Source organism: Protomyctophum bolini (assembly GCF_963924005.1).
Source record: "Protomyctophum bolini genome assembly, chromosome: 22".
NCBI classification, from domain to species: Eukaryota; Metazoa; Chordata; class Actinopteri; order Myctophiformes; family Myctophidae; genus Protomyctophum; species Protomyctophum bolini.
Window position 1 is genome coordinate 33,125,854 of NC_137883.1, and position 13,878 is coordinate 33,139,731.

The 13,878-nt window shown below is 42.4% G+C and overlaps 1 protein-coding gene across 2 annotated transcripts in view; it reads left to right on the forward strand.

The window, feature by feature from the left end:
* The first annotated feature begins 230 nt into the window (after window positions 1-230).
* Window positions 231-13,878, forward strand: part of coq5 (coenzyme Q5, methyltransferase) — a 241,779-nt gene continuing 228,131 nt past the window's right edge. The window contains exons 1-6 of one of the 2 annotated variants that reach the window (XM_080756131.1): window positions 231-467; window positions 5,976-6,125; window positions 6,925-7,173; window positions 8,600-8,706; window positions 10,475-10,563; window positions 12,669-12,780. In XM_080756131.1, coding sequence (XP_080612257.1) covers window positions 6,017-6,125; window positions 6,925-7,173; window positions 8,600-8,706; window positions 10,475-10,563; window positions 12,669-12,780 — 666 coding nt within the window. In that variant the 5' untranslated portion in view covers window positions 231-467; window positions 5,976-6,016. The remainder of the gene's footprint in view (window positions 468-5,975; window positions 6,126-6,924; window positions 7,174-8,599; window positions 8,707-10,474; window positions 10,564-12,668; window positions 12,781-13,878) is intronic. The other variant, XR_013963452.1, reaches the window with a different exon arrangement.

Here is a 13,878-nt window from a genome sequence, read left to right on the forward strand (position 1 = left end):
ACAGGTGCTACAGACACATATTTGAATATATCAGAGTAGAGTAACACATGCTATAGAAAGTGGTATGTGCCACTATGTGGTCAACATGTATTTAAAATATAATTACCGTTATGGGTACCGGTAACTCAGGGATGGATAAAGAAACCTGTAGGTGGCGGTGTTGCACAAGTTATGTTTGCCAACCGCCCTATAGAGAAGTAGACTTTTTGCATAATCAAACAACATGGCGGCCTCCATCAGACTGCTGGTCCGGAGGGTACTGCGAGACCCTCACGTCCTAAACAACAACACTACAGTAACAAGGACAAACGATAATGTCCGAAGAAAGCTCGGAGGAGGAGGAGGAGGAGGGAGGATACGGTGGACGGCGTGCCGTGGTTTCAGCGACGGTGACAGAGCAGCAGACAGAGACAGAGACACACACTTCGGCTTCCAGACCGTCCCCGAGGCGGAGAAGGCACAGAGAGGTATGTATGGAATCATGCAATCAATGCGCACGCACACACACACACACACACACACACACACACACACACACACACACGTCGTCCACTCACAGTTAACAGTTTTTTATTGAGTTGTGCTTGAAATGTACTGTAATTCTGCAAACTGTTAATACATTTAAATCAATCAAATAGTTCAATCAAACACACACACACACACACACACACACACACACACACACACACACACACAATGAAAATGTGCAGATAATTAGATGAGTACTCCCACCTGAAAATGTATTTCATGTTTACTAAATAGCTGTAGAGAGTAATAAGAGACAGAGAGTGTTGTGTTGCCTTACATTGATAAACGGTGATGATTTATTTTGGGGCCATGTTATCTGCATTGTCTGACTGCACTGTCAGTGAAAACTTCACAATGGAGTCAGTATGTTGACAAGCTTCATGGACATTCTGATTTTACTTTCCAGCTCGATTTGGCTCCTGCCCACAGAGCCAAAACTACTACCCAGCTAACATTTCCCCGCTAGCTACCGCCTCCCGCTGTCGCCTTCACAGCGTAGCACGCCCGGGCGGGCTTGGACTTCCCCCCGCTGTCCGCGCGTCAAACGGTCGCACTTTAGTTAGATTTTCATTCCTCTGCGCAACAGTGTGCATTTACAGCCCTCGTGACGCTGTCCTGAGGCTTGCCCCCCCCCGCCCCTCTCTTCCTCTCTTTCTTTTGCGCTCTCTCTCTCTCTCTCTCTCTCTCTCTCTCTCTCTCTCTCTCTCTCAGACAAGGATGTGCATCTTTAATATGTATAAAATAAATCAATAATAATAATATTATATTTTGTAGGATTATGTTTTTTTTTTTAACTAATATTGAATATAATTAAGTGGATTATTCTTCTACTTCTTCTTGCAGCTATATTTTTAATAATATGTACCTGCAGACTATAGTAATTTATTTGTAACACTTTACTGTGGTCGTGCAGTAAATTCACCCGTGAAGCCCCCCCCCTCTCTATGGTGAAGCCTGGGACCGACACCCGGCATGCATTGCGGCTTCTCTGGTCTGTTGTTGAAAATTGAGAAATGAGCTGGGAATTAAGACAAGACTCCACAGTCCACAACAAAGGCTTATATTTCGCCGTTTTTTTCCGGAGAAATTCAGTTGAAAGGTCAGTGTATTTTTATATCTGATATATACTGTGTGTAGCGTAATTGCACGTGTTAGAATCGTTTCGTTTCCTAACGCTAGCAGAGGGAATAGATTACCGGTATAGCTATAGCTAGCTAGCTAGCTAATCTATTGTCTGGACGGGCGTTAGCAAACGTATAATTCATGCTATTTTAACAGGCTTAAATACAGCTCCGTTGGAAATAAATAGAAAGCTACTGCAGCTTAAGCGTTATGGACGGTGTTTTATATTATTTCATTTTACAGACATACAAGATGACGTTCCAAGACCCAGACGGTGGAGCCTGGGGAAACAAAGCAACTTCATCAGAAGTAGGCTAAGTAAAATGGTTTAGTAGCGAACAATAATAATGTATCATGATGTTCTTTTCTAACGTCTTCTTATGTTGATAAAAGTCCACAATTATTCGAATTGGATAAGATTTGATACGTTGCTTGTGTATAGGCTACATAAACAGCATTTTTGCTGTAAATCAAATTTTTTGTCATTTGTTCCAGAACTTGCACCATGAAACGCATTTTCTAACGTAAGTATAGGCCTACTGTGATGACTGTGGACTTAAATATCAATGCTAATTTTCATCTTTATTAAACTGCCCTGTCTCTGCTCTGTCTGAACAGTTATTTGGTGGGAACCACTGAATTAAGTAATTACTTTTTGAAACAACTGAACGTTTTTTACTGAAAACAAATTTCAATTTTGTATCTTTGTCTTTGTCTAAACTTCTCAGGACTGGAACCCTGCGTTCTCTACCACCCTGACCTGGTTTCTACTCCAGTTACATCATGGCAACAACAACAGCAGCTACATAACAAGGTTAAGCCATATATTTTGTGTAACTTCTGTATATATTATGGCCTTTGGATCCTGCTGAAAATAGCCGATCTACAAGCTCTCTTGCCTCAAGTTTGCAATGTGTAACTGTGTACCATTGTTAATTTGTTACCATCATGACATTTTAAATGACCGAGGTGTAGAAGGGAGATGAGCTTGTAGATCTGCTATTTTTCAACAGCTAACAGCTTTTAAAATAATGTTTAAAACCTATGAGGCGACACAGATGCGTCCTCAGGTCTAAATGGGTTAAGGCAGTGGTTCTCACAGCCAAAACGTTATCCCACATTTCACAGCAGTGATGGTAGGTAGGCCTATTTCAGAATGCCTGAATTTACACTTGGTTGCATGGTGAAAATAGTCGATCTACAAGCTCACGTGTTGTGAGCCCTATACAAATGCAATCCATATCAATTTTGTATTTGATTTTGTTCAAATTACAGATGAGGAGGTCACATGGAGGAAGTGGAGATGATGGTGATGGATAAATAAAATTCATAATAAAAATGGTAAGAACATTTTAGCACAGGAATAGAAATTAGAAAATGGCTGGGTTTTACCCACAGGGCAACTGTTAAATCATGGATCACAAGCCAGAGAAATGATTATGGTGAAAATAATTTATTTAATTAATTCTGTGATTTCAGACGAACTTTCGCTGGAGGAAGACCTATCGACTTCAAATGCAACCTCTGCTGGAAAGGCTACCACCAGTCGGGTTTCCCTGACCCTCTACTATACGCAACATCCAGACCTCAAGGAACGCACCCAGCTTTCCGTGCTTGGACATACAGACACGGGGACATACACACATTGCTACGCTCAGAAACTCCTGACTCCACTCAGAAGAGAATTGGTGTTTTAAAGACTTAAGCACTTAAACTTGAGAACTGACATGTCTTCTAAATCCTCACAGATTTTAGTTAAAACGTTTGCAGCAAAATAATATATATTTACAGATTTGTGCCACATTTTCACGATGTTTCAAAATGAGCAAACTCGTTTTCAACAGCTTACAGCTTTTTAAATAATGGTTAAAGTGGCTAAAACCACTGGATCTTGGACTTCAGTGACAGGGACCTGGGGTCTGAGAGCCGGAGACGTTGGACAGGGTGCATTTTGGAACTTCTGCTGGCGGCCACCACCAGTCAGGCTTCATAAAGGAAGGAAACGGACAGGCATGGCAGGCAGCTCATCAAACGGTGGTCCGTGGCTCAAATGCTGAATAACTTTGGCATGAAAAGGGTTCAAACCCACCGCTATAGGGGTTTCCAAATGGACTCTTGAATGTATGCTGCACTATTTCTTGCTCAAAAGGTGAATCTCGATTGTGTGTTCTGTTTATTGCTGTGTAACTGTTATTGCAACATTACTGGGCCTACATAACTAACTCCACACAGAATAGACTTGGTGTTTTATAGAAATTAAACTTGAGAACTAATTCCACAAAATGTCTTCTAAATCCTTGCAGTTTTTAGTTAAAACGTTCACTGTGTTTGGGCCACATTTTCACGATTTTTCAAAAATAGCAAATCTACAAGCTCGTGAGCCAACAATGATGCTTAAAGTGTTTGAATGGTATGACTGTTTTCTTGTATTCTAAACTTGGTTGTTTACATGTGCCTAAATTATTTCATTGTAACCTTTTTTTTTCCTAATAAAGAAACAAAATTAAGTATACATTTGCTGCTTTATTATGTTTCTATAAATATGTGGGAGGGAGGTGAGCATGGGGGAGGAGGGGTGCGGGGTCGCAATATATATGGGGGGGGGGGTGGTGTCATAAGACAGCTCCACGCTGTCCTGCTGCTGCCTTCGTTAGCTGACGTTCGAGTCGCGGCAGAGAAGCGGGGCGCCGGCTACACGCGCGTCGGCGCGCACGGCACACGCTGATCAAGAACGACGCGGCCACATCGTGCGACGCGCCCGGCGGAGGACACGATCGGCGGCGCGCGGCGACCGCCTCCCGCAGGCGGCGCGCCATGACTTGCTAGCTGGGTAGTAACTGGTGTACTGACCATGGTATTATTTAGACCTAGAATGCCTGTGATCATTTAATTATACTTCGTAAATGTTCATGTATCATAGGCATAGATAGCTTGCACCGTTTCCTGATAGATATGAAAATGTGCGGCATAAATGTGATAAATGCTCCGTTTGTACTCACCCATTAAATAATTCCAAAGACGTGGAGTGAAATATGGTCCTCTAGTTTTATATCCATGTGAAAGTTCTGGCACAAAACGCGTATTTAGTGAATTATCTCCACTTTTTCAAGAGATGCACACGGACGCCTTTCTCTCCGGCGAGGGGGGAGGGGGGGGGGGGGGGGGGGGGCGGAAAGATCGATGAACTGATTTTACAAATACGTCCTGTTTACCGCAGACGTCATCACCAATTGACCAGGGAAACACAAAAGTTTGCAGTCACACAATTGGCAGGTGGTGTGATTAATTACCCAGCACCTATCACAAAGCACCTGCCAATTGTGTGACCGCAAACTTTTGTGTTTCCCTGGTCAATTGGTGATGACGTCTGCGGTAAACAGGACGTATTTGTAAAATCAGTTCATTCACAGGGCTAGGTATTATTGTGCTTAACTGACCAGCCAACTGGCCTGACCTGAACCCCACAGAGAATCTGTTTTATTGTCAAGAGGAAGGTGTGAGACACTATATTCAATTACAAATTAGTTTGAAGCTGCTATCAAAGCAAACCTGGGCTTCCATAACACCTCAACAGTGCCACAGGCTGATCACCTCCATGCCACACCCCATTTATGAAATAATTTGTTTTAAAGTAGCCCAGACCACGTATTGAGTGCACGTATTGAGGTCGACATTTCTGTATTATAAATGTTTTTTTTAGTGGTCTCATAAAATATTCTAATGTTTTGAGATAGGATTTTTTGAATTTCATGAGCTATGTATGCCATAATCATAAAGATTAAAATAAAACAAAAGTTTTTTAAATATTTCACTTTATGCGCAATGAATCTAGAGTATGTGAAAGTTTCACATTTTTAATTATATTGTGGAAGAAAATGATATTCTAATTTTTTGAGATGTTGGGATATGAGATTTTGGTCGTATAGCCCAGCCACTTGCTACAAACCTCTCTATTTAGTTCAGTGACCATGGAGCTAAATAATGTTTCCGAAACTGTGCTGTGCACATTCACTCCTTTGGAAGTGAATAGACTCCAACCTGCTTCCCATCTCCTAAAAAAAAAAAGCACCTGCCAGCTTTACGCAGATATACGGGAAGTAAACCGGAGATTGCATGTCTTGCTATTTCCGCCTTGGCTCCGAAGCACCATGTGTCCAGTGGAAGACACTACCGCAAACCACACTTTATCTGTGGAACCAACTCAGTCAAACTGTAATGCCTCAACCATTGAGTATGACCAACAACATGCTTAAAAGACACACGAAATGAAGTGGGAAATACTCCAACAGTGATTGAGCAGCCAGTTCTTGTTGTTTTCTCCTCAGTGTACAAGGTGTTTGAGAGCGTGGCCCAGAAGTATGACGTGATGAACGATGCCATGAGTCTAGGGATACACCGCCTGTGGAAAGACACGCTCCTACACGCCATGAACCCTCAGCCGGGACAACGTCTGCTGGATGTGGCCGGAGGCACAGGTAGGATCTCTTGCCCTAGCCCCTTCGATAGCACTTTATGTAGACTTTGATAGCATTTTATTATACAGACTTATGTTATGTAGACAGCACTAGAATTGCATTTTATGTATTCATAGCACTTTATTGTGCTTTATAGACAGTGCTAAGTCTACATGAAGTGCCCTTGAGCAAGGCATTGAACCCCTACCATGAAATGTTCTATGAGCAGGGCCTGGCTGTAAACAAGTTCTTGAGCTTAGTCCAGTTACCCTGGGTAAACATAGTAGCTTTCTTTCTTTCTAGTATGTATGTATAGATGTATAGTTTCATTATATAGATACTCCACTGTTACGTTCTTAGCTTACGCATGTTTCATGTTAACTACTTTTTATGTATGTGATGTATTGCCATGTTTTTTTTTTGTTCTTGCTTAATGTAAGTCGCTCTGAATTTTAAGAGCGTCTGCTAAATGCCTACATTGTAATTGTGTGTGCCCCGTCTTTAATTACTGTATGACCAGTCCAGTACTTATTAATGTGAATTACAATTAAGTAGGGGTGGGTTGCACGATTATGATATTTAGTTTTTGTGGCAACGGCATTTTCGTCTGGCTTACACGAGGCTAGTGAATCCTACTGTTGTAGCCTACGGATAAAACAACTTGATAGATGAACTGAATCATGGAAGATTAATTGAATTATGCACTGTTTTTAGGCAGATTATGAAGCACTTTATTTGATTCGATAGACTAACTGAACATGCATAGTGTTTATGCATCCTATGCACTTGTGCAAATAAAGTCTATTTCTGTTCTATTCAGGTGACATCGCCGTCCGTTTCCTGGACTACGTGAGCTACCAGCGGGATCGGCGCCAGCGCCGGGCCGTGCGGTCCAATCAGACCCCGTCCTGGCGGGACATCTCCAGCCAGTACCCCGCCTCCTCGGGGGAGCGGGCCGGCGCCGGCCAGCCGGGCCAGGAGGAGTCCCGGGCCGTGGTCTGTGACATCAACAAGGAGATGCTCAGAGTGGGCAAGCAGAAGGCCGACGGCTCCGGCCGCGGCACCAACCGTAAGCTCCCCAAACGTCAAGCTCTCCTGTAGGAGGGCAGGGCAGTTTACCGGACATATCATGAAACACACATTTATCACAACTAATCACTTAAAAAAATATATATATATAATCAACCAAATCGATTAGTCTTAGATTAACCCATTCTGACCTGAGATCAGATTCATACGAGGTTTCCAGTTGGCACACACTGGGTCTGATTAACCCATTCTGACCTGAGATCCGATTCTAAAAATGTCAGTAGCTCTTCGATTTTTCAAAAATAGCAGACCTACAAGCTCGTAGCGCGCCACTCGGTGGCGCGCTATGAGCTTGTAGATCTGCTATTTTTATAGCATATTCTAAAGCATAACATGATGCTAACCCCAAAATGGGTTCCCGGTCAGAATGGGTTAACACACTCTCGTGCAATTTGAGCACTTCATTAATTTCCAATCTTACTTTTATATTATTGGTTCTCACTAATGCTCATGATAAGATTTCTACTCTAATATCTACTCACTCTGCACGTTTATTGTTGGTTCAGAAACCTGCCTATACCAATGACACTGTCTGGGGATTCCAACGACAGCCTTTCTCTTACAGGAAAGTTGCAAAATAGCAGTAATATTATAATCATAATCATAATCATAATAGTATGATGTCACCAATATCACAGTTTGTTTTCGTTGACACGTTTGAAGAAATCAAACCAGTCTACCAATGATGTCTCTGGTAGGCAGGTTCGTGAACTGCAGTAGTCTTGTTTTGTAAAGTGACTTCTAAAATGTTTTTAAAGTAATAGAGCACCGAGGTCTGACGTCAATATCGGTAGAGGGTGCAAATTCACAGGTTACTGTACTTTTTATTTGCATTATAATCCCCGTAGGGGGATTTCAGATCGCCTCATATAAGAACTGTGTTTGAAAAATAAACATGTCACCCCGGCCGCTTCACTCATATGGATATGAATACTCAACTGACTGAGAGAAAACACCAATGTTACTGCTGCTGAATTAGTTACATTTTCGCTACAAGCAGACTGTATCATATAATATGAGTGACTGACTGTTGCAAACGATACAGAGACACCTCCCTGACAATAACGCCGAGACAGCTTGTTTATTTTTGGACCACAACGCTTATAGTAGACGATATTAAGATCACCCCATGTTATTCTCCATAGAGAAATTACTTCCGCGAACCAGGGGAATGGAAGGGATGAGCGAGTTACGTCAGGACTTTAGAACCAGGGGAATCGTCGGGATGAGCGAGTTACGTCAGGACTTTAGAACCAGGGGAATGGAAGGGATGAGCGAGTTACGTCAGGACTTCGGTGCTCTATATAATAACAAAGACATCCACGGTTTCCACTCGACAGCGGCGACCTTTGAAAATGTTTGTGTGTGCGTGACTCAGTGACGGGTATGTTTGTTTTGTGCCACAGGCCTCTCCTGGGTGGTGGGAGATGCGGAGGAGTTGCCCTTCGATGACGACCAGTTTGATGTTTACACCATCGCCTTTGGCATTCGCAACGTCACCCACATGGATCAGGTGATGGAGACCACACTTAACCCATTCTGGGCGGGAACCCCTTTTGGTGTTTTATAGCATTATGTTATTCTTTAGCTATTGAAAACGAGCAGATCTACATGCTCATATAGCGCGGCACCGAGTGCCGTGCTACGAGCTTGTAGATCTGCTATTTTTGAAAAGTCGTGAAAATGTGGCGCGAATCTTTGAATATATATATTTCAGAGCGAACATTTTGAACTAAAGTATTTGCTTCTGGGAGGGTCCCTGAAACAACATATTTTGAGATGGGGGGTCGGCGTAACTTGACGCTGCCAGATCCAAAAAGCTTGCTACACAAATTTGTTTCACAGCTTATTTGGATCTGGGATCGCGGAAGCAAATTCGATGACGGGGCTGTTCCTTTTTTTCAAGATACAAGGTAGATGATTGGATGGGAGCGTCTGTCTATCACCGTGTGGGCGTGCAAACACAACCAATCATATTGACGTGTCTGTATAGCTTCACATCCGGTTTCGCACATATCCCGCCTTTAGCTCATGCTGATTGGTTCGGTACGAAGCAGATATTGGACTCAGCTCAACTCCGTCAGAGATCCCAGATGAGTGTTGTGTTGGGGAATATGTTTCCCCAATACCGCCCTCATCTGGCAGCGTCAGGTTAGGGTCGGCGGCCGATTACTTGAAAAAGGTTGAGCACCACTGACATAGAAACAGGTTTTTCAGAATTTCTTTAGGATTTAGAAGCCTTTCTTAAGATATTAACGATTTAACATATAGTTGCCGTCAGGCAGAAACCTCAAACAAAAGTATTATCCTTCTATTTCTACCCCAACTGAAAAGTATTATCCTTCTATTTCTACCCCAACTGAAAAGTATTATCCTTCTATTTCTACCCCAACTGAAAAGGGGGGACCTGTTTATCCATCCGTCTTCTTCTACCAAACCACTGTGTGTGTGCACAGATCTCTCCATGCACAACACACGAATACTAAACTTTACCAACTCGCCCCCGTGATTTTTTTAAATGTAGTTAACAGTTAATTTAGCATTTCCCTTCCTCTCTGAAATCTGAAATTATCTTGTATACAGATGTATTTGATTGTATAGTAGTCGATCTCTATACTCTGTAAAATGTAGAAAGAACAACATGTCACAGAGACGGTGACTGCTTAATTAAGTTAATTTAGGACCTTCTAGCAGTTAATTTCCGTTGTATTAATCACATTTCTTCCATGTAGCCCATGTTTTGTAATGGCATCATCATGCTATTATGCCCATGGATATACAGAGTAACAAAATAACTTAACAATGATAAACTAATATGATAATACCTTTTATATAATCACCAACATGAATTATGTTTGTTATTTACAGCTATAGGTAGAGTAGTGGGGCGAGATGGAAAAGGGGCGACTGTACCTGTTACCCAACCCAACACACTACATTGCATCCATGCAAGATAATTAATTGTCCTATTTACTGTACTCTTCGTATTTTTACGGAAATAAAATTTTGAGCAATACCTACTGCAGCTGCTTGCTGTCAAATGTTTCACCACTAGAGGCCACCCCTTCCAAAAAAAATTGTTCTTTTTTGTATTGATTTATATTGTTCTCTTTTTGTTTACTTTTCTTTTTTGCCGTGGCGCTAGAGCTGGACCGGCCTTTTTAGTTATTATTATTATTATTATGAAATCCTGAACCTGTTGTGCCCAGAGTCCCTATGGGGATTACAATGCAAATAAAAGGTATGGACGCCTCTAAATGTAAATCCTTTGTTCTATTCAGGCACTGCAAGAGGCACTGCGGGTCCTGAAGCCTGGAGGAAGGTTCATGTGCTTAGAGTTCAGCAAAGTGACCAACCCTATGCTCGCTAGGTGAGGACACAGAAGCAACACATTTATTTGTATAGATCTTTACGTGGATGGATACCTGCTTGTTATGTTTTGGCGTCCTGGTGCTCAAACCCTATTGTTTTTAATAAGGATTATTGTTCATCGCTTCCATCCTGAAAGTATTTGGAGTTCCGTTGAGACCAAAAACAGCAACTTTAACTCTTACGTCTGATCTAAGCCATAGCATAAAGAAGTCCCTTTCCACTGGATTCTTTAACTTTAACTCTTACGTCTGATCTAAGCCATAGCATAAAGAAGTCCCTTTCCACTGGATTCTTTAACTTTAACTCTTACGTCTGATCTAAGCCATAGCATAAAGAAGTCCCTTTCCACTGGATTCTTTAACTTTAACTCTTACGTCTGATCTAAGCCATAGCATAAAGAAGTCTCTTTCCACTGGATTCAACTTTAACTCTTACGTCTGATCTAAGCCATAGCATAAAGAAGTCTCTTTCCACTGGATTCTTTAACTTTAACTCTTACGTCTGATCTAAGCCATAGCATAAAGAAGTCTCTTTCCACTGGATTCTTTAACTTTAACTCTTACGTCTGATCTAAGCCATAGAATAAAGAAGTCTCTTTCCACTGGATTCTTTAACTTTAACTCTTACGTCTGATCTAAGCCATAGAATAAAGAAGTCTCTTTCCACTGGATTCTTTAACTTTAACTCTTACGTCTGATCTAAGCCATAGAATAAAGAAGTCTCTTTCCACTGGATTCTTTAACTTTAACTCTTACGTCTGATCTAAGCCATAGAATAAAGAAGTCCCTTTCCACTGGATTCTTTAACTTTAACTCTTACGTCTGATCTAAGCCATAGAATAAAGACGTCCCTTTCCACTGGATTCTTTAACTTTAACTCTTACGTCTGATCTAAGCCATAGAATAAAGACGTCCCTTTCCACTGGATTCTTTAACTTTAACTCTTACGTCTGATCTAAGCCATAGCATAAAGAAGTCCCTTTCCACTGGATTCTTTAACTTTAACTCTTACGTCTGATCTAAGCCATAGCATAAAGAAGTCCCTTTCCACTGGATTCTTGGCGGTGTTTGCCCATCTAGTCTAGCAGGAGGAGGGGGTGCACCCGCACCCCACAGAAATATACATTCTATATATATTCTAATCAGTGTTTTCTTATTGGCAAAAATGTGCTGAAAATGATGACCGAAGAAAAAAACAATTATACCTATGAGTATAAGCTATAATAAACTATGTTTTGTAAGATAATTATATTTTTTAATTCATTTTGATTCTTTGAGACTGATAAAGTCCTTGATTCCCATATATATGGATGTGAGAATATGGACGTCTCTCTTCCATAATTATAATTGAGAAACAAGTGTAGTGTGTGCTCAAATCTCATAAATGATTACTGTCAAATGTGTATCTGAATATGTCTTTGTACAAGAAATCAGTGTTTCCAGAAGCTGATAGTGTGGGTGTTGCGTGCGTGCGTGTGTGCGTCGGACCCATGTGTCGCGTGCGTGCATGCGTCGGACCCATGTGTCGCGTGCGTGCATGCGTCGGACCCGTGCACGCGACACCCACACGGTGTCGCCTACTAAAGAAATCACACTGTGGGGTCTGGTCATGATTCAGTGCCGCCCACCCACCACACAATAATAATGTATAATGGGGGAAACACTGAGAAATTGAGGGAAATAAATAGATTACACTATAATATAGCACTACTAGCAAATAGTTTGAACCCCCGGTCACTTCCTAGTTTATACCGCGGCAGAAAGAATGACTCGTATCTCCTGATATCTCCGTGGTTTTGATCTGATGGATATACTAAGCTCTTCATTCCTGACTTCTCACCTGCCTCTCGTTTAAAAAAATATGAACGAGAGGGATCATCAGTGATTATTATCGGATTCTTAGCGAGGTATAAAGCAAGCAATCCGATTATTTTCCGGAATCGAATAGGGGGGGCTTTACAGAGTAAAAGCGGCCATGTCTTCCCGGCTCCCAGAGCTTCTATTTTGAAGGAATCTCCGGCGCTGATTGTGTTAATATTATTTGAATATCCAGCATTTTAAAATATTCCCTTGACAGTAACTGGTGCCATGTGTCATTCTGCAGGCTGTATGACGCCTACAGTTTCCAGATGATCCCGGTGCTGGGGGAGGTGATCGCAGGGGACTGGAAGTCCTACCAGTATCTGGTGGAGAGCATCCGCAAGTTCCCTGACCAGGTAACACTCACTGCTGTTACACTGACCAGGTAACACTCACTGCTGTTACACTGACCAGGTAACACTCACTGCTGTTACACTGACCAGGTAACACTCACTGCTGTCTGACCAGGTAACACTCACTGCTGTTACACTGACCAGGTAACACTCACTGATGTTACACTGACCAGGTAACACTCACTGCTGTTACACTGACCAGGTAACACTCACTGCTGTCTGACCAGGTAACACTCACTGCTGTTACACTGACCAGGTAACACTCACTGCTGTCTGACCAGGTAACACTCACTGCTGTTACACTGACCAGGTAACACTCACTGCTGTTACACTGACCAGGTAACACTCACTGCTGTTACACTGACCAGGTAACACTCACTGCTGTCTGACCAGGTAACACTCACTGCTGTTACACTGACCAGGTAACACTCACTGATGTTACACTGACCAGGTAACACTCACTGCTGTTACACTGACCAGGTAACACTCACTGCTGTCTGACCAGGTAACACTCACTGCTGTTACACTGACCAGGTAACACTCACTGCTGTCTGACCAGGTAACACTCACTGCTGTTACACTGACCAGGTAACACTCACTGCTGTCTGACCAGGTAACACTCACTGCTGTCTGACCAGGTAACACTCACTGCTGTCTGACCAGGTAACACTCACTGCTGTTACACTGACCAGGTAACACTCACTGCTGTCTGACCAGGTAACACTCACTGCTGTTACACTGACCAGGTAACACTCACTGCTGTTACACTGACCAGGTAACACTCACTGCTGTTACACTGACCAGGTAACACTCACTGCTGTTACACTGACCAGGTAACTGTTACCTGACCAGGTAACACTCACTGCTGTTACACTGACCAGGTAACACTCACTGCTGTTACACTGACCAGGTAACACTCACTGCTGTTACACTGACCAGGTAACACTCACTGCTGTCTGACCAGGTAACACTCACTGCTGTTACACTGACCAGGTAACACTCACTGCTGTTACACTGACCAGGTAACACTCACTGCTGTTACACTGACCAGGTAACACTCACTGCTGTTACACTGACCAGGTAACACTCACTGCTGTCTGA